Below are 19,970 nucleotides of genomic sequence, written 5' to 3'. Positions count from 1 at the left end.
TGAGCTGTCCCTTTCCTGCAATAATATCTGAACTGTCACTTTCCCGCAGTAATATCTGAGCTGTCACTTTCCCGCAGTAATATTTGAGCTGTCACTTTCCTGCAGTAATATTTGAGCTGTCATTTTCCTGCAGTAATATCTGAGCTGTCACGTTCCTGCAGTAATATCTGAGCTGTCACGTTCCCGCAGTAATATCTGAGCTGTCGCTTTCCCGCGGTAATATCTGAGCTGTCGCTTTCCTGCGGTAATATCTGAGCTGTCACTTTCCCGCAGTAATATCTGAGCTGTCACTCTCCTGCGGTAATATCTGAGCTGTCACTCTCCTGCGGTAATATTTGAGCTGTCACTTTCCTGCAGTAATATCTGAGCGGTCACTTTCCTGCAGTAATATCTGAGCTGTCACTTTCCCGCAGTAATATCTGAGCTGTCACTTTCCCGCAGTAATATTTGAGCTGTCACTTTCCTGCAGTAATATTTGAGCTGTCACTTTCCTGCAGTAATATCTGAGCTGTCACTCTCCCGCAGCAATATCTGAGCTGTCACTTTCCCGCAGTAATATCTGAGCTGTCACTTTCCCGCAGTAATATCTGAGCTGTCACTTTCCTGCAGTAATATTTGAGTAGTCACTTTCCTGCAGTAATATCTGAGCTGTCACTCTCCTGCGGTAATATTTGAGCTGTCACTTTCCTGCAGTAATATCTGAGCTGTCACTTTCCTGCAGTAATATCTGAGCTGTCACTTTCCCGCAGTAATATCTGAGCTGTCACGTTCCTGCAGTAATATCTGAGCTGTCACGTTCCTGCAGTAATATCCGAGCGGTCACTTTCCTGCAGTAATATCTGAGCTGTCACGTTCCTGCAGTAATATCTGAGCTGTCACTTTCCTGCAGTAATATTTGAGCTGTCACTTTCCTGCAGTAATATCTGAGCTGTCACTTTCCCGCAGTAATATCTGAGCTGTCACTTTCCCGCAGTAATATCTGAGCTGTCACGTTCCTGCAGTAATATCTGAGCTGTCACTTTCCTGCAGTAATATCTGAGCTGTCACTTTCCTGCAGTAATATCTGAGCTGTCACTTTCCTGCAGTAATATCTGAGCTGTCACTCTCCTGCAGTGATATATGAGCTGTCACTTTCCCGCAGTAATATCTGAGCAGTCACTCTCCTGCAGTAATATCTGAGCAGTCACTTTCCTGCAGTAATATCTGAGCTGTCACTTTCCTGCAGTAATATCCGAGCGGTCACTTTCCTGCAGTAATATTTGAGCTGTCATTTTCCTGCAGTAATATCGGTGCTGTCGCTTTCCTGCAGTAATATCTGAGCTGTCACTTTCCTGCAGTAATATCTGAGCTGTCGCTTTCCTGCAGTAATATTTGAGTTGTCACTTTCCTGCAGTAATATCTGAACTGTCACTTTCCTGCGGTAATATCTGAGCTGTCACTTTCCTGCAGTAATATCTGAGCTGTCACTTTCCTGCGGTAATATCTGAGCTGTCACTTTTCTGCAGTAATATCTGAGCTGTCACTTTCCTGCGGTAATATCTGAGCTGTCACTTTCCCGCAGTAATATCTGAGCGGTCACTCTCCCGCAGTAATATCTGAGCTGTCACTTTCCCTCAGTAATATCTGAGCTGTCACTTTCCCGCAGTAATAACTGAGCTGTCACTTTCCCGCAGTAATATCTGAGCTGTCACTTTCCCGCAGTAATATCTGAGCTGTCACTTTCCTGCAGTAATATCTGAGCGGTCACTCTCCCGCAGTAATATCTGAGCGATCACTTTCCCGCAGTAATATCTGAGCTGTCACTTTCCTGCAGTAATATCTGAGCTGTCACTTTCCCGCAGTTATATCTGAGCTGTCACTTTCCCGCAGTAATATCTGAGCTGTCACTTTCCCGCAGTAATATCTGAGCTGTCACTTTCCTGCAGTAATATTTGAGTTGTCACTTTCCTGCAGCAATATCTGAGCTGTCACTTTCCCGCAGTAATATCTGAGCTGTCACTTTCCTGCAGTAATATCTGAGCTGTCACTTTCCTGCAGTAATATCTGAGCTGTCACTTTCCTGCAGTAATATTTGAGCTGTCACTTTCCTGCAGTAATATCTGAGCTTTCACTTTCCTGCAGTAATATCGGAGCGGTCACTTTCCTGCAGTAATATCGGAGCTGTCACTTTCCTGCAGTAATATTTGGTGACATCACCGCTGTCTCTGAGAACTCTTGACATGTGACGTGGAGTCCACACCTTCTGCCCCTGTGACCAGGTCTCCAGTCCAGGAAGATGATTGGACGACGCTCCACGGTTCCTCTGTACTTTTTGATGTCACTCCACAAGTTCTCTATGGGATTGAGGTCGGGGGTTGGGCTTCCGCTCCATCTGAAGTTCTCTCACTGCTGCGTTTTGGGCCATTTCTCTTCGGCGTAGGACAACGTGATCTCCTCAAGTATTGTGATCTATTCAGACTGATCGCTGATCCCTTGTATGTGATAAATAGGCCCAACACCAGGTATGAGAAAAATCCCCGTATCATGATTTTTGCAGCACCTTGCTTTACTGTCTTCACAGTGTACTGTGGCTTTAATTCTGTGCTCGGTGATCATCTGACAAGGTAGACCCAAAAAGAACAATTTTGCTTTCATCAGTCCACAAAATGTTGCACCATTTCTCTTTGGGCAGTCTGCGTGCTCCTTGGCAGATTTGTACCTATTCAGGACATATTTTTTGGCGAGGAGTTCTTGCTGGTGACTTGGCTTCACTTAAAGGGAATGTGTCGCTGGAATTTTTTTTTTCAGTTAAACAGTTAGTACATAAGTGATTACACGTTGTTTTACATTTTTCACAAGTCAGGAAATATTATAAATTAGATTCTAATTTATAACATTTCCATGTGCTGGTCACTAGAGGGGGCAATTCCCAAAATTGCAGCTTTGGCAATGTGGTAAAGCAACCTCATTGCTTTATGCTGCAAATTTGTGGTAGACACACTCGCTCTAGTGTCCTCACACAATCCCCCCTCCCTTATTCTGGCTAGTGCCAGGAGAAGGAGGGGGTTGAATCTTCAAACCTCCTACACCATTTTCTGAGCAACTGCACAGTGTAGGAGGATTAGATACAGTGGTAATCAGATAGTGTAACACGAACATACACGAACGTAAACCACACATGAACGAAAATAAAATAGGGCTGGCGTTGAGGCATAAGAGAGAACGGGGCGGGTATTGAGGAGGCTTTAGACCAATAGGATGCCTCGAGCCCGGGTGTATGGCCGAAGTGAAGCGGAACCAAAATAGCTTAAATTATTATTTTTGCGAATGCATAATTAATAGTATTTAAAAGCACACGCGCAATGAACTTACTGTTAATGCGCATGCGCAACAAATTGTAGGGTACTGCGCATGCGTGAAAAATATAAATAAGTCAAAACGCATGGGGAAGAAGACGTCATTCGGAAGAGCAGAAGCAAGAAGAGGAGCTCATCCGGAAGTTAAGATCGAAGAAGTTCAGACGGTGGCAGAGTCACGCGACACTAGACGGAATTAAAAGACATCTGCAACTCTGAAACTGTAAATATATTTAATTAGTATAGCTTGATAGTTTTTCAAAAGTGGACAACCCTTTAATGGTCTTCTGCTTGGAGCAGATCACCGGTAACTTCAACTCTTCTCAGAGGTGATCATTGGCTGAGCCTTTGCCATTTTGGCTTTTTTACATCCATTTGAACAGTAGTTTTCTGTTTCCTTCCCAGTCTCTCAGGTTTTGGCGCTTCACTCGGGTTCTGGCGCTTCCTTCCGCTTTACTCGGGTTCTGGCGCTTCCTTCCGCGTCTCTCGGGTTCTGGCGCTTCCTTCCGCGTCTCTCGGGTTCTGGCGCTTCCTTCCGCGTCTCTCGGGTTCTGGCGCTTCCTTCCGCGTCTCTCGGGTTCGGGTATTGAGGAGGCTTTAGACCAATAGGATGCCTCGAGCCCGGGTGTATGGCCGAAGTGAAGCGGAACAAAAATAGCTTAAATTATTATTTTTGCAAATGCATAATTAATAGTATTTAAAAGCACACGCGCAATGAACTTACTGTTAATGCGCATGCGCAACAAATTGTAGGGTACTGCGCATGCGTGAAAAATATAAATAAGTCAAAACGCATGGGGAAGAAGACGTCATTCGGAAGAGCAGAAGCAAGAAGAGGAGCTCATCCGGAAGTTAAGATCGAAGAAGTTCAGACGGTGGCAGAGTCACGCGACACTAGACGGAATTAAAAGACATCTGCAACTCTGAAACTGTAAATATATTTAATTAGTATAGCTTGATAGTTTTTCAAAAGTGGACAACCCTTTAATGGTCTTCTGCTTGGAGCAGATCACCGGTAACTTCAACTCTTCTCAGAGGTGATCATTGGCTGAGCCTTTGCCATTTTGGCTTTTTTACATCCATTTGAACAGTAGTTTTCTGCTTCCTTCCCAGTCTCTCAGGTTTTGGCGCTTCACTCGGGTTCTGGCGCTTCCTTCCGCTTCACTCGGGTTCTGGCGCTTCCTTCCGCGTCTCTCGGGTTCTGGTGCTTCCTTCCGCGTCTCTCGGGTTCTGGCGCTTCCTTCCGCGTCTCTCGGGTTCTGGCGCTTCCTTCCGCGTCTCTCGGGTTTAGGCGCTTCCTTCCGCGTCTCTCAGGTTTTGGCGCTTCCTTCCGCGTCTCTCAGGTTTTGGCGCTTCCTTCCGCGTGTCTCATGTTTTGGCGCTTCCTTCCGCGTGTCTCATGTTTTGGCGCTTCCTTCCGCGTCTTTCAGGTTTTTACATTTTGACTCTTCCTTCCGCGTCTCTCGGGTTTTGGCGCTTCCTTCCGCGTCTCTCGGGGTTTGGCGCTTCCTTCCGCGTCTCTTAGGTTTTGGCGCCTACCTTCCGCGCGTCACTCAGGTTTTGGCGCCTCCTTCCGCGCGTCACTCAGGTTTTGTCGCCTCCTTCCGCGCGTCACTCAGGTTTTGGCGCCTCCTTCCGCGCGTCACTCAGGTTTTGGCGCCTCCTTCCGCGCGTCACTCAGGTTTTGGCGCCTCCTTCCGCGCGTCACTCAGGTTTTGGCGCCTCCTTCCGCGCGTCACTCAGGTTTTGGCGCCTCCTTCTGCGCGTCACTTAGGTTTTGGCATTTTGACGCTTCCTTCCGCGTCTCTCAGGTTTTGGCGCTTCCTTCCACGTCTCAGGTTTTGGCGCTTCCTTCCGCGTCTCAGGTTTTGGCGCTTCCTTCCGCGTCTCAGGTTTTGGTGTTTCCTTCCGTGTCTCTCAGGTTTTGGCGTTTCCATCTGCATCGCTCAGGTTTTGGCGCTTCCTTCCGCGTCTCTCAGGTTTTGGCGCTTCCTTCCGTGTCTCTCAGGTTTTGGAGCTTCCTTCCGCGTCTCTCAGGTTTTACCTACATGTGCGAGATTTACCACCCTCCGACCTTAAATAAGGGCCACAATGTACCCGTTATTCCACAGAATGAAGGATTCACCAATGTAACACCGCGATTATTATGAACTAATGATTCAATTCCTCAGAACGAGCGGCTCACAGGTCCTAATTGTTGGCTCTGTTTTTTTTCTACTACACTTAGGCCGGATTCACACGAGCGTGAGCGTTTGCGCTGTAAATCGGAGGCGGTTTTCCCTTGAAAACAGCATCGTCTTTTACAGCCTTTTTTTGTTAAGCATGTGAACATATCCTTAGGCTTCGTTCACATCTGCGTCCGGACTCCGTTCAGGGGTTCCGTCTGAGCTTTCCGTCAGGGAAACCCATTAAGGGAACCTTGACTAAAATAAACGGAAACCATAGGTTTCCGTTTGTCTTTGTTGTGCAAGGGTTCTGTCCTGACGCAGATGTGAACGAAGCCTTACAAGTCTATTAATTGCTATGTAGAAATATCATTTCTACCAAAAACATACATTGATCAGGTTAACGATGTTGGACTGATATGTTTTTTAACACTGCTGCATCAAGCAATAAGGGACATCATTATAAGAAGGACAAAGAAAGCAGCCGCCAACCAGCTCCACGGGCGGTGAATCGAACCGGCGCAAGGGAGAATGGGTGGAATTGAGAAGGAAAAACCAGCAGCTCCGTTGGATTGAAATCTTGAATCTTCATTCCAGCATACAAGAGAAGGGAAGACGCTCCCAGTAGACATTGTAGTTTAGTTTACGCAGCTTTGGTTACTCGGACCCTTCGTTCCCTCTAGTAGCGGCTACAGCCACATAGAATGTTATTATGTATCTCTATGTAGAGGATCAGAAAATCAGAGCTACGGCCAGTAGAAGATTTGACATCTAGTAGAACATTAATCACTGCTGGATGTTGGATTTATTTTATTTAAATAAATAAAAAATGGTGGTCCGGCCAGACATTCACTTTATGCTACACGGAGGTGACGGGTTTGTTACGTGCTGTTCTTGGGTTGTAAAAAGTTACCAAGTATCTGCCCTCAGAGTACCATATGTCTTTGCAGAGTGAGTGCCCAGTCCCCCCATTTTCCAGAGGAAGTGCTGGCCAGGCCAAGGGGAGATGTCTGGAGCTGGCACCAGTCACGAAGACGAGAAGACTAAGGGAATCTGGATGGGACAGTCTGCAGTCTGGACTATTATAAAACATCAGCCTATGTCTAAACCTATAATACAGCCTTATTGTATGTATACACAGCCTGAGCAAACTCATTACTGTACCCATGGAAAAGCAGGTTCTGGTGGGAAGAGCCTCAGGGGAGTGCTCTGATTGGAGTAGCATCATAGGGGGGGGGGTGTAATTTGGGCATTGTAGAGAAGGCTGATGTGTTGAAAGGTGTCTCAGAGAGGGTGCCATGAGCACCATAAGAGAAAATGCCCTGCTGGGTGGAGCCTCATAGAGGGCAGGTTTCTTTAGTATGAGGGAGGAGCTTCATAGAGGGCAGGTTTCTTTAGTATGAGGGAGGAGCTTCATCCAGGGCAGGTTTCTTTAGTATGAAGAGGGAGGAGCTTCATAGAGGGCAGGTTTCTTTAGTATGAGGGAGGAGCTTCATAGGGGGCAGGTTTCTTTCGTATGAGGGAGGCGCTTCATAGGGGGCAGGTTTCTTTAGTATGAGGAGGGAGGAGCTTCATAGAGGGCAGGTTTCTTTAGTATGAGGGAGGCGCTTCATAGGGGGCAGGTTTCTTTAGTATGAGGAGGGAGGAGCTTCATCGAGGGCAGGTTTCTTTAGTATGAGGAGGGAGGAGCTTCATCGAGGGCAGGTTTCTTTAGTATGAGGAGGGAGGCGCTTCATAGGGGGCAGGTTTCTTTAGTATGAGGAGGGAGGAGCTTCATCGAGGGCAGGTTTCTTTAGTATGAGGAGGGAGGCGCCTCAGAGGGCAGGTTTCTTTAGTATGAGGAGGGAGGCGCTTCATAGGGCGTTACATCAGATACTTGTGACTGAATATTGACTGCAGCTCTGGATGCGACTGTAATATAAGACAATATGACTGCACCTGCAGAATAGTGAATCCAGCTGGGACTAGAGTATAAGACATGATGGATCAGGAGAATTATGACTTCTGTTCTAGACGTGTAGGCCAAGATTATTAAAGTGCATGTAAACTGTCTGATCGCTGCCCACAATGCTTCTTTTCCATGACTTACACTGGATTACAGAAGTAATAAGCGCACTGCTCCTCCATCTTTATTCCTCTGGGGCACAGGTCACAAGATACATAGCACTGATAACATTTTTCATGGTCACATTCCTACAGCAGGAGCCACGTCATAGCGACTGTACCAGGGCCGCGCTTATATTATACATCATCAATGGTCATGGAGAACTGCTTGTGGATTCTGTCGTATCGCTGCAGTTCTTTCTGTGACACAGACGGCTGAAGTCGCTCCGCAGCCTGAATTAAATGCTTCACATGAAGAACAAGCTCGGCGGCAGGCTCAACCGCACCTAGAAGGTGAATGCAGCGACACGTGAGGTACAGGAGGCTGTGAAGACTACAAAGCTCTACATGCAAATAACAGGCAGGCTCAGTCTACGTCCACGCAGCTTCATCAGAGTAGAATTAAACCTTCTGCAGCTTCAGAATATATTTCACCTCCTCACCCTTTTCTACATCTCTGCTTAGTGTCAGTGAATAGGAACCATAATTGTTTGCCGCCAGAGGCTTAAAACCCATCTTGACCTGTAGGTAAGAGCTATCAGCCTGGAGCCCAAGAGAGTAGCGAGGTTTGTGTTGCTGCTGTATTTAGCTGACAGAGAACAGGCTTGATACATTGTAACAAAACCTTAGCTGTGTCAACAGAACCAAGTCCTGGTTGCCATTCACTGACAGTAAGCAACCATCTTGAAAATAGTGAGAAATTCAAACCCAAAGTGTATTAGAAAGTTGCAGAACTTTTCATTTACGCAATGATAACGTTTTAGAAGACTGGACGAGTTCTTTAAAGAGGTATTCCAGCCAACTACCCTGATCGACATCTATCTGGAGAGCAGGGGTCCCATGACCGCTGCAGCAAATAGGAGGGTACGATCAGGAGAACTAGCTTTTCCATTTAAGTGTATGGGAATTACAGAAACAGACAAGGATTTTCCTAGTGGGGGTCCTAGAGCTGTGGAGAAGCCAAACATTTCATACCAATTGCCACTCAAGCAAACAACTGCCCAAGTCACACGGTACCATGAAGTATGAATAAAGAGAACTAGAAGACAATACTTTTTTTTCTTTTACAATACACTAATAAAAAGTCAGAGGATGGGGTCAAAACGCCAACACCGGACCAATCTCCCACCTCAAATAAATTGTAAATAATAAATGACTCTGCTACCCGGATGTGGGAATAGAATTGTATTCAGTTATGTAATTCACTGCTCAGGAAGGGGAGCGACTGCAATTCACATCCGGATAAACAACATGGTCATCAAGGTCTCAAGTCGTGATTAAAACAGTCAGTGCCCCCATGTGTCACCAGGGAAGCAGCGCCTTCAGAAGCTCTAGGGCAATGGTGAAAAACACGGCTCTCTTTTATAAAGACTGTTTGACGTCACAGAGGTTCTCATAAAACAAGGAAATGGAAAAAACACTCATCAAGTAAGCCAAGCAGCCAATCATAAAGCATATCTCAACTAATATAGAGCTGCAGCACATGCGTATCTAGCCCTCATATAAAATACAAGAGTGACTGCAAAGTGCAGGATCCAATACTCAATATCAGTCATGATACAAATAGTGCACATGACCATAGAGTTGGACGCTAACTTTCAAACAACTTATGATAATCTAATAGTATACCTGATATACAAAAACTGTGTCATTTACTTACGGTTAAACTTTTGTTTTATCCATGTAAATCCTGTGTGAAGTAGCTGCCTCTTGGCGTCTCCCTTTCTGTAATCTGTTGTCCACCCTCTGCTGTCAAGCAATCTCTTCAATGCCTGCCAATTGAAGTTGATGGAGAGGGGAGGGGGAGCAAGAGGAAGGGAGCAGGAAGAGAAAAACACAGACACGCTGCCCATAGAAGTATGGAGAGGGGAGGAGAGGGCAGATAGAGGAGACACAGATGATACCCATAGAAGTTTTTGGAAAGGGGAGCAAGAGGAGGAAACAGACACACACAGACCCTACTGACTATAAAAAGTCTATGAAGAGGAGAACCGGAGGAGAAGTCTATAGAGAGGGAAGGAGGAAGCAGGAGCCAAAAACAGACACACTGCTAATAACGGTCTATGGACAGAGGGGGAGCAGATAGACACACACAGACGCTGCCCAAAGAAGACTATGGAGGGGAGGCACAGGAGCATGCAGAAAGACACACGCTGCTCATAGATGTTTATGGAGGGGGAGGAGGTAGCAGATAGAGTAGACAGACACTATTGACTATAGAAGTCTATGAAGAGGGAAGGAGTATAAGGAGAGAGAGAAAGAGACAAAAACTGAGATAGAAAAAAAAGAGAAAGAGCACGAGAGAGACAGAGAACGAGAGAGAGAATGATAAAAAGACAGACAAAGAGAACAAGAGAAAGAGAAAAAGAGACAGAGAGAGAGACAGACGGACAGACAGAGAGTGTGTGCTGCCCATGGAAGCCTATACAGAGGTGAGGGTGGAGAAGGAAGAGAGAGGAGATCCTGGATTGCTGGTAAGAGTGTTGTGTCACTCCAGTGCTGGATTCTCGGCTATACTTGTAATGATGGGGGGGGGGGGGGGAAACGGACAAGTGAGCCCTATTCTACCCGCCACTCTGTCCCTGCCTACTTGCAACGACCCGCCCTAGACGACGGGGTACAACTGCTGGGCGGCGGTCCCTACGCTCAGTAAGTGCACGAGACAAACAGACAAGGGTACACAAAGGTAAGGGAAATGGGGCAGTTGCCCACGGCAACACCGTGAGCAACAAGAGAGGTAAACGAGCTGAGTCAAACCAGGAGTGTACGAGGTACCAAACACAGAGCAGGAGAGTAGTCAGTAAGCCAGGGTCAGTATGGAGCAGGATCAAATAGTAGAAGCTGTAGCTGGGCCAGGAAACCACACAAGAAGAATCACAAGCAAAGGAGGAACAGGAAAGGCAGGTATAAATAGATAGAGGGCGGGAGCTAGCTCCGTCTGGACAGGCTGCGATAGGCTCTCCCACTCGTAAGCCTGCCATCCTGAGTGGTGGAAGATGGAGTCAGTCTCAGAGACATAGACTCAGGTGCAGACTGATTACCTATGGGAGTATCCACAGAAGTTGTGCCTGGCAGATCCTTTACAGTACTGCTGTAAAATCTCCTCCATGCTGCTGCCGCTTCTACACAGTAGAGTCACATTATTATGAGCACCTCCTACGACATTGGCAGTGTGTAGCCCATGAAGGAAGTAATGTGTCGTTGGCTGCTTTGGTGGGGATATAAGGTGTGCGATAGGCCGTTTGATCACAGATCACTCCTTGTTGCCATGGGTAACGGGAGATTTATCAGAGTTGTAATAAGGGATGATTATTGGCTTTCGGGCCAGGGTGTCGGTATTTCTCACACAGCGCAGTTTGTGAACTGTTCGCGTGCTGCTGTGGTGACCGTGTATCGTGATTGGACAAATGGCACCATTGGGAATAACCGACGTGGAAAAAGCGGAGCACTACGTGCCATTGATGTGAGAGGTGAACGTCAGCTATGAAGGTGCGCGAGGGCCACTGGATGGTCACTGCTCCTATGCTAAAGGTGCATAGAAAAAAAGGCTTATACGGCAGTATCGGAATTGGACCACTAATGATTGGTAAATGGTTACCTTCTCAAATGAGTCACGTTTTGTGCTTCATGGAACGGATGGACGTTGGCGCGTCAGTCGAGAAACATCAGAGAACAAACAACCTGCAACCATTGCTGGAAGAACATAAGCCGGTGGCAGCAGCGTTTGTGTCCAGAGAATGCCATGGATATTAGCTGCTGTCAGCGCTGCACACGGCGGTTACTCTGGATATTAGCTGCTGTCAGTGCTGCACAGGGCGGTTACTCTGGATATTAGCTGCTGTCAGCGCTGCACACGGCGGTTACTCTGGATATTAGCTGCTGTCAGCGCTGCACACGGCGGTTACTCTGGATATTAGCTGCTGTCAGTGCTGCACAGGGCGGTTACTCTGGATATTAGCTGCTGTCAGTGCTGCACAGGGCGGTTACTCTGGATATTAGCTGCTGTCAGTGCTGCACACGGCGGTTACTCTAGATATTAGCTGCTGTCAGCGCTGCACACGCCGGTTACTCTGGATATTAGCTGCTGTCAGTGCTGTACACGCCGGTTACTCTGGATATTAGCAGCTGTCAGTGCTGCACAGGGCGGTTACTCTGGATATTAGCTGCTGTCAGTGCTGCACACGGCGGTTACTCTGGATATTAGCTGCTGTCAGTGCTGCACACGGCGGTTACTCTGGATATTAGCTGCTGTCAGTGCTGCACACGGCGGTTACTCTGGATATTAGCTGCTGTCAGTGCTGCATACGGCGGTTACTCTGGATATTAGCTGCTGTCAGTGCTGCACACGCCAGTTACTCTGGATATTAGCTTCTGTCAGTGCTGTACACAGCGGTTACTCTGGATATTAGCAGCTGTCAGTGCTGTACACGCCAGTTACTCTGGATATTAGCAGCTGTCAGTGCTGTACACGCCAGTTACTCTGGATATTAGCTGCTGTCAGGCCGGTTACTCTGGATATTAGCTGCTGTCAGGCCGGTTACTCTGGATATTAGCTGCTGTCAGCGCTGCACAGGGCGGTTACTCTGGATATTAGCTGCTGTCAGTGCTGCACACGCCGGTTACTCTGGATATTAGCAGCTGTCAGTGCTGTACACGCCGGTTACTCTGGATATTAGCTGCTGTCAGTGCTGCACAGGGCGGTTACTCTGGATATTAGCTGCTGTCAGTGCTGCACACGGCGGTTACTCTGGATATTAGCTGCTGTCAGTGCTGTACACAGCGGTTACTCTGGATATTAGCTGCTGTCAGTGCTGCACAGGGGCGGTTACTCTGGATATTAGCTGCTGTCAGTGCTGCACACGCCGGTTACTCTGGATATTAGCTGCTGTCAGTGCTGCACAGGGCGGTTACTCTGGATATTAGCTGCTGTCAGTGCTGTACACGCCGGTTACTCTGGATATTAGCTGCTGTCAGTGCTGCACAGGGCGGTTACTCTGGAGATTAGCTGCTGTCTGTGCTGTACACGCTGGTTACTCTCGATATTAGCTGCTGTCAGTGCTGCACACGCCGGTTACTCTGGATATTAGCTGCTGTCAGTGCTGTACACAGCGGTTACTCTGGATATTAGCTGCTGTCAGTGCTGCACACGCCGGTTACTCTGGATATTAGCTGCTGTCAGTGCTGCACAGGGCGGTTACTCTGGATATTAGCTGCTGTCAGTGCTGCACATGCCGGTTACTCTGGATATTAGCTGCTGTCAGTGCTGTACACGCCGGTTACTCTGGATATTAGCAGCTGTCAGTGCTGCACACGCCGGTTACTCTGGATATTAGCTGCTGTCAGTGCTGCACAGGGCGGTTACTCTGGATATTAGCTGCTGTCAGTGCTGTACACGCCGGTTACTCTGGATATTAGCTGCTGTCAGTGCTGCACACGCCGGTTACTCTGGATATTAGCTGCTGTCAGTGCTGTACACGGCGGTTACTCTGGATATTAGCTGCTGTCAGTGCTGTACACAGCGGTTACTCTGGATATTAGCTGCTGTCAGTGCTGTACACGCCGGTTACTCTGGATATTAGCTGCTGTCAGTGCTGCACACGCCGGTTACTCTGGATATTAGCTGCTGTCAGTGCTGTACACGCCGGTTACTCTGGATATTAGCTGCTGTCAGTGCTGCACAGGGCGGTTACTCTGGATATTAGCTGCTGTCAGTGCTGTACACGCCGGTTACTCTGGATATTAGCTGCTGTCAGTGCTGCACACGCCGGGTACTCTGGATATTAGCTGCTGTCAGTGCTGCACATGCCGGTTACTCTGGATATTAGCTGCTGTCAGTGCTGCACATGCCGGTTACTCTGGACATTAGCTGCTGTCAGTGCTGCACATGCCGGTTACTCTGGATATTAGCTGCTGTCAGTGCTGCACATGCCGGTTACTCTGGATATTACCTGCGGCTCAGAATAATGGGACTCCACTGTGTATATGGCCTTACTGACTAAACCAATATATGACTTGCAGAAAAGATAAAAAGTAAATGGAGAAGTGTACAGTGATGACATATGGCTATTATCATTATTGCAAAATTGTCAAATACCAAAAACAGGACATTTCGAGAGCAACGCCGAGTACAGCCATAACCCCTTCTCGACATTTGTGGTAAGTATACGTCATGGAAAGTCAACGCATCCCGCAGTATGGCAAATACTTATGACAAAGAGGGAAGCGGTTACTGTGTTAAAATACACAGTAACAAAGGAAAGATGGCTACTGTATTTGTCGCTCAGGGGGGGGTCATCATGCCACCCCCCCTTCCCCCGTGCCAGCGATCGCTGTTATCGGGCGGTCAATTCAGGCCAGCCAATCGCAGCTTTTTGCGGCTTTAACCAATCACTGTGCCACAGTAAAATGGTAGAGATTGGTGCTGTCATTTACAAATAAGCAATAAATGTATTGACCAATTTTTACCTCTGTCATAAAGTACAATGTGTCACAAGAAAACAACCTCAGAATCGCTTGGATAGGTCAAATCATTTTCAAAGTTATTACCAAATAAAGTGACGTGTCAGATTTGAAGGAATGAGGCTCTGTCAGGAAGTTCAAAAGTGGCTGAGGCGGGAAGGGGTTTATTGAACCAATTAGGGTTAAGGCTGTTAAAACAATTTCATCTGGCCACCTCCTGTAAAAGTGGTCTATTGAGACTGCCACGTGTCAGACCCAGTTTGATTTAATACAGTATATTCCCCAAAATTAGGGTCTTTAAATCTCCATTAGGTCTGGACCTTACAGGTGGAGATAAAGTGTTGATGTATTTAGTATTTATTAAGCGTAGACATTTAGAGATGTTGATGTACGGTTTTTCCTATATAGAGTTTTGGGCAGTTACAGCTAGCACCATAGATTACTCCAGTGCTGTGGGAATTAACGAATTGTCGATGACTGTATCTTGTTCAATCAACTGGGTTGACAATATTCTCAATTTTAGACATAAAAGCAAAAAGATCGTCTCCCACAGGGATAAGAGCCCGTTACAGCAGAGGTGCCACTATGTTCCATTCTCTATGAACCAGGGAGGTCCTTCCACCTGCGGTAACACTTGGAAATTCAGTAATCAAAACCTAGGTCTGGATCTGAATGTGAGATGGGGCCGATATCCGTGGAAAAGGACTGTGATCTCCGAGGTTTAGCCAACCAGGATTGCCATACATCTCATTAGCTTTGATGGATCGGCCCCCACTTTTGTACCAAGAAGGTTCTTCCGATCAATCGCACTGCAATAGTCTTTATAAAGAATCTTTTTCAGATAACCTTGTGCTTGAAATTGACACTATAAGGAATCAGATTATTTTTTTAAAAGTCAAGGCATCTGAACAATTCCTTTGGTTCCTAAAACACTGACAAACTGGGATCCCATGAGGGAGGGCGGCAACTAGATCAGTGTAAGAAACGATTGTAAGCCTCTAAGTCTGCCCGCAAGATAAAGTACATCGCGGCTAATTTCTAAGTAGCGGCGCGTCCATTGTGGCTGCAGGTTTGATGTTGACGCTTCATCTCGTGGACGTGCGCACCACTTGTATCAGGAATAATAGCAAGCACCAGAGCCTGCACTTGTATCAGGAATACCGAGCACCAGAGCCTGCACTTGTATCAGGAATACCGAGCACCAGAGCCTGCACTTGTATCAGGAATACCGAGCACCAGAGCCTGCACTTGTATCAGGAATACCGAGCACCAGAGCCTGCACTTGTATCAGGAATACCGAGCACCAGAGCCTGCACTTGTATCAGGAATACCGCGCACCAGAGCCTGCACTTGTATCAGGAATACCGAGCACCAGAGCCTGCACTTGTATCAGGAATACCGAGCACCAGAGCCTGCACTTGTATCAGGAATACCGAGCACCAGAGCCTGCACTTGTATCAGGAATACCGAGCACCAGAGCCTGCACTTGTATCAGGAATACCGAGCACCAGAGCCTGCACTTGTATCAGGAATACCGAGCACCAGAGCCTGCACTTGTATCAGGAATACCGAGCACCAGAGCCTGCACTTGTATCAGGAATACCGAGCACCAGAGCCTGCACTTGTATCAGGAATACCGAGCACCAGAGCCTGCACTTGTAGTCACTATTACTTCACGCACGCGCTGTAGCTCTGAAGCGTTTGCTCGAGGTACGCGCTACGATTGGCTGCTTAGCTTACTTTTCCCGTTTGATTGGTTGTTTTATGAGAACCCATGTGACGTCAAACAGTCTTTAGAGAGGAGAGCAGCGTTTCACACCATTGCCCTCTGAAGGTGTAACATGTCGGGACCTGGACTCGGCTTTATCACGACATGAGATCATTGTTTATCAGGATGTGAATTACATAACTGAATACGATTCTATTCCCACATCCGGGCAGCAGAGGGATTTATTATTTACAATTTATTTGAGTTGGGAGATTTGTCTGGTTTTGGGTTTTTGACCCCATCTTCTGACTTTTTTTTACAATACACTTTATCAATTTTTCGTGACTTGGGCAGTTGTTTGGCAATTGGCATGAAATAAATGTATGTTCAGTTCCCGCCACTTACTGGGGTTATTCTCGGTTCATTTTCAATAAGTCATAAATGTGTCACCGATTGGTGGGGCTCGCAGGTGCGGATATGCCATGGCTCGGGTGAGTATATCCCTCAGCACTCCCTCATCATTACGATCCCAACCCTGCAATGTGACACCTCATCCCCAGATCTCACCTTTCTGCAGACGATGAACCTTCTCTTTGATGGCGCTCATCATTGCATCAGCGCACAGAGCGTAGAGGTCGGCGCCAGTCAGGGCAGCAGGACAGTATTGTAAGACATGAGACAAGTCCACTGCAGGGTCGAGACAGAATCTGCCAGAGAAGGAGCCATAAGCTCTGTGGACAAGAGGAAGAAGATCCCAGCGCCCCCGCCAGACGTCCCCCTCACCGGGGATCACGGAGGGTCATGAACGCTGCCCCCGGTGTCTGTGACCAGTCCTGCACATAATTCTACTACTCACCTGCGTGTTATGGCTTTTAGGACTCTCAGTTGGGAGTCACGGTTTTCATTTAACCCAACAAACACCAGCTTGTCCAACCTGGGAGGGAAGCAGAGACGGGAGTGAGAGATCATAACGGGAAATATCCCAACGCAGCCGATATTATACAACACTACGTTCCTGTAGCAGCTGTGCGGCCGCACGTCTCCGATACTAGAAAATGGTTAAATCAAAGCAAATGTCACATTAAAAGGGAGGCAGATGATGGTAGAATAAAGGGTGACCAGAGGGGCAGAAGTGAGGGGTCCCTGCACCCACAGGAAGCAAAACTAAAGGCTTCTAAACACCCCAATCCACTTCTCCTGATCTCCTCACTCCTATATTGGGGTTCAGAATCCATCGCACACGTCTCAATCAGAAATATTTACTGCAGAATAAAGCAAATAGAATATCCAGACCATGGCGAGAAGCCGTTCCCGGACGCGGCTCCCAGACACGCGGCTCTGAAGGGAGGGGACGCTACACTTTGTGGTAGTTTGAGATCTGGGCAGTGGATTTCCTACTTTAGACTCTGGGCTGATTTTCCACCCAGCCACCGTTACTACTCACAAGAGTCCGACCCCCACCTCATACCGTGAACGAACTGTGGGGTTATAATGGAAGCGCCAACAGACTCCTTCTTCTGTGCGTTTCTACTTCAGGTGACTTTATTCTCCTGTATTTGTTCTCACGGCAGGATGAGGGCGACTGCTGCTACTACCATGACCACCCCAAGCACAATATCCACACGGCTGCAGCAGTGAGACGATCAGGAGAAGGTGAGAACACCAGAAGGGGTCACCTACATACAGGACACCATAGAAAAATACAAGCTGCACAAACAGTAACACATCTGTCATGGGTTGGCTCTAGTATTGCAACTTGGCTCCATTGAAATGAATAGAGCGGAGCTGCATTACCACTCTCAACCATTGGAAAGGTGTGGCACTGTTTTTGCAAGAAAGCAGCCATGTTTATCTAATCCTGTAGAATTCCTTTAATAAACTGCAAATGAAACCCAGAGGGCACTTCAACTCTTGTATTAGGGCAAGGTAGAAGGAGTGAGGGAGAACCACGTAAGTGACAGCAGCCTCCCCCGTGTCCTCAGGGATTCTCTGCTACAGGAAGGGCCTTGTCCTGAGCTCAGCCCCATGCGGGAAGAGACACTCATAATGGGGTTACCTCCCAGGTCGCAGCAGAGCAGGATCCAGCAGATCAGGGCGATTAGTGGCTCCAATCACAAACACGTCACTAGAGGAGTGCAGCCCATCCATCTCCGCCAGCAGCTGGGACACCACCCTAAGGACAGAGCCACAAAGAGGTTCAGGGGTTTCATGTGGTCACACAACATAAAGCTCGGGGTCTCCGCCTGAATAATCACACAGGAAAGGGGCAGGAGGCTGGAGCGGCGTGCAGAGATTCCATACTTATCTGACATTCTACATGTACATAGGAAAGTTTAGAAATGTGTTGATGGCTACGTGTGAATAGATAAAAGTGCCCCACAAGTCTATCCAGTACATGAATATAAAAATGAACACGAACGCCAGCGTCTAGTCATGGTGAGAGGCGATCCGGAGTCCAGGGGGTAGGAATGAAGACAAACGCGTAGGTCCCGATCTCAATCACTGTCCCGTGAGCCACGGCTGTAGAAACAAAGTCCTGGCCACGGGAACAATACAATGGCTCATTGTCCGGCCTCCCTGCTCTACGGGGGGTGGGGGGGATCACTATACACAGTAGCAGCAAGGCAAATACATAGCGTTATACAAGGAAAAAGGTAGAGGAGCTGCGGATAACCCTAGTGACCCGAATATAGAAGGTAGAGGAGCTGCGGATGACCCTAGTGACCCGAATATAGAAGGTAGCGGAGCTGCGGATAACCCTAGTGACCCGAATATAGAAGGTAGCGGAGCTGCGGATAACCCTAGTGACCCGAATATAGAAGGTAGCGGAGCTGCGGATAACCCTAGTGACCCGAATATAGAAGGTAGTGGAGCTACGGATAACCCTAGTGACCCGAATATAGACGGTAGCGGAGCTGCGGATAACCCTAGTGACCCGAATATAGAAGGTAGCGGAGCTGCGGATAACCCTAGTGACCCGAATATAGAAGGTAGCGGAGCTGCGGATAACCCTAGTGACCCGAATATAGAAGGTAGCGGAGCTGCGGATAACCCTAGTGACCCGAATATAGAAGGTAGCGGAGCTGCGGATGACCCTAGTGACCCGAATATAGAAGGTAGCGGAGCTGCGGATAACCCTAGTGACCCGAATATAGAAGGTAGCGGAGCTGCGGATAACCCTAGTGACCCGAATATAGAAGGTAGCGGAGCTGCGGATAACCCTAGTGACCCGAATATAGAAGGTAGCGGAGCTGCGGATAACCCTAGTGACCCGAATATAGAAGGTAGAGGAGCTGCGGATAACCCTAGTGACCCGAATATAGAAGGTAGCGGAGCTACGGATAACCCTAGTGACCCGAATATAGAAGGTAGCGGAGCTGCGGATAACCCTAGTGACTCGAATATAGAAGGTAGAGGAGCTGCGGATAACCCTAGTGACCCGAATATAGAAGGTAGCGGAGCTGCGGATAACCCTAGTGACCCGAATATAGAAGGTAGCGGAGCTACGGATAACCCTAGTGACCCGAATATAGAAGGTAGCGGAGCTGCGGATAACCCTAGTGACCCGAATATAGAAGGTAGAGGAGCTGCGGATAACCCTAGTGACCCGAATATAGAAGGTAGCGGAGCTGCGGATAACCCTAGTGACCCGAATATAGAAGGTAGCGGAGCTGCGGATAACCCTAGTGACCCGAATATAGAAGGTGCTGATAGTTGGTGACATTTGCCCCTTAACAAGAGTAATCCATTATCCTGGTTGTAGCGTAAGTTTGTTGTATAATGGATTCATGTTCTCACTGGATCCTTCCGTGTAGCGTGTAACACTCATGATGCCGATGTGCGCATACATTACACGGCATCCTCGCGACCATCCAGTCCTGCTCCTATCTAGCTCCTGACCTACCAGTTCAACCTGCTCCTGACCTGAAGGTTTTTGCAACCACCCTGAAGGCAAGTACCCTCCAGGCACAAAGGAATTGTACCCCAGAGATGGTGATCACGTGACCTAACTTGCCCCGCACTGTTCTACGGCTCTGGCATGGGTACAGACTCCATATCCTCCTAATCCATAGAAATCCAAAAGACAGGCAGGACTCCAGACAAATGCAGTGAAAAAAATAGGGTTTAATTAGTCCATATGTGCAACGTTTTAACACACTATACTGGGCCCCTTTTACAATTTATATACACACACACAGA

The 19,970-nt window shown here is 47.8% G+C and overlaps 1 protein-coding gene across 1 annotated transcript in view; it reads right to left on the bottom strand.

Moving 5' to 3' along the window:
• Positions 1-4,262: 4,262 nt before the first annotated feature.
• The window catches only part of PEX6 (peroxisomal biogenesis factor 6), a 34,444-nt gene continuing 18,736 nt past the window's right edge, over positions 4,263-19,970 (bottom strand). The window contains exons 15-18 of the mRNA XM_075863776.1: positions 17,827-17,943; positions 16,627-16,704; positions 16,338-16,477; positions 4,263-7,890 (exon numbers count right to left, since the gene is read on the bottom strand). Coding sequence (XP_075719891.1) covers positions 7,742-7,890; positions 16,338-16,477; positions 16,627-16,704; positions 17,827-17,943 — 484 coding nt within the window. The 3' untranslated portion in view covers positions 4,263-7,741. The remainder of the gene's footprint in view (positions 7,891-16,337; positions 16,478-16,626; positions 16,705-17,826; positions 17,944-19,970) is intronic.

The sequence above is a fragment of the Rhinoderma darwinii genome, chromosome 4 (assembly GCF_050947455.1).
Source record: "Rhinoderma darwinii isolate aRhiDar2 chromosome 4, aRhiDar2.hap1, whole genome shotgun sequence".
NCBI classification, from domain to species: domain Eukaryota; kingdom Metazoa; phylum Chordata; class Amphibia; order Anura; family Rhinodermatidae; genus Rhinoderma; species Rhinoderma darwinii.
The sequence above is the reverse complement of the archived record's forward strand: the minus strand, read 5'-3'. Positions and strand labels throughout refer to the sequence as shown.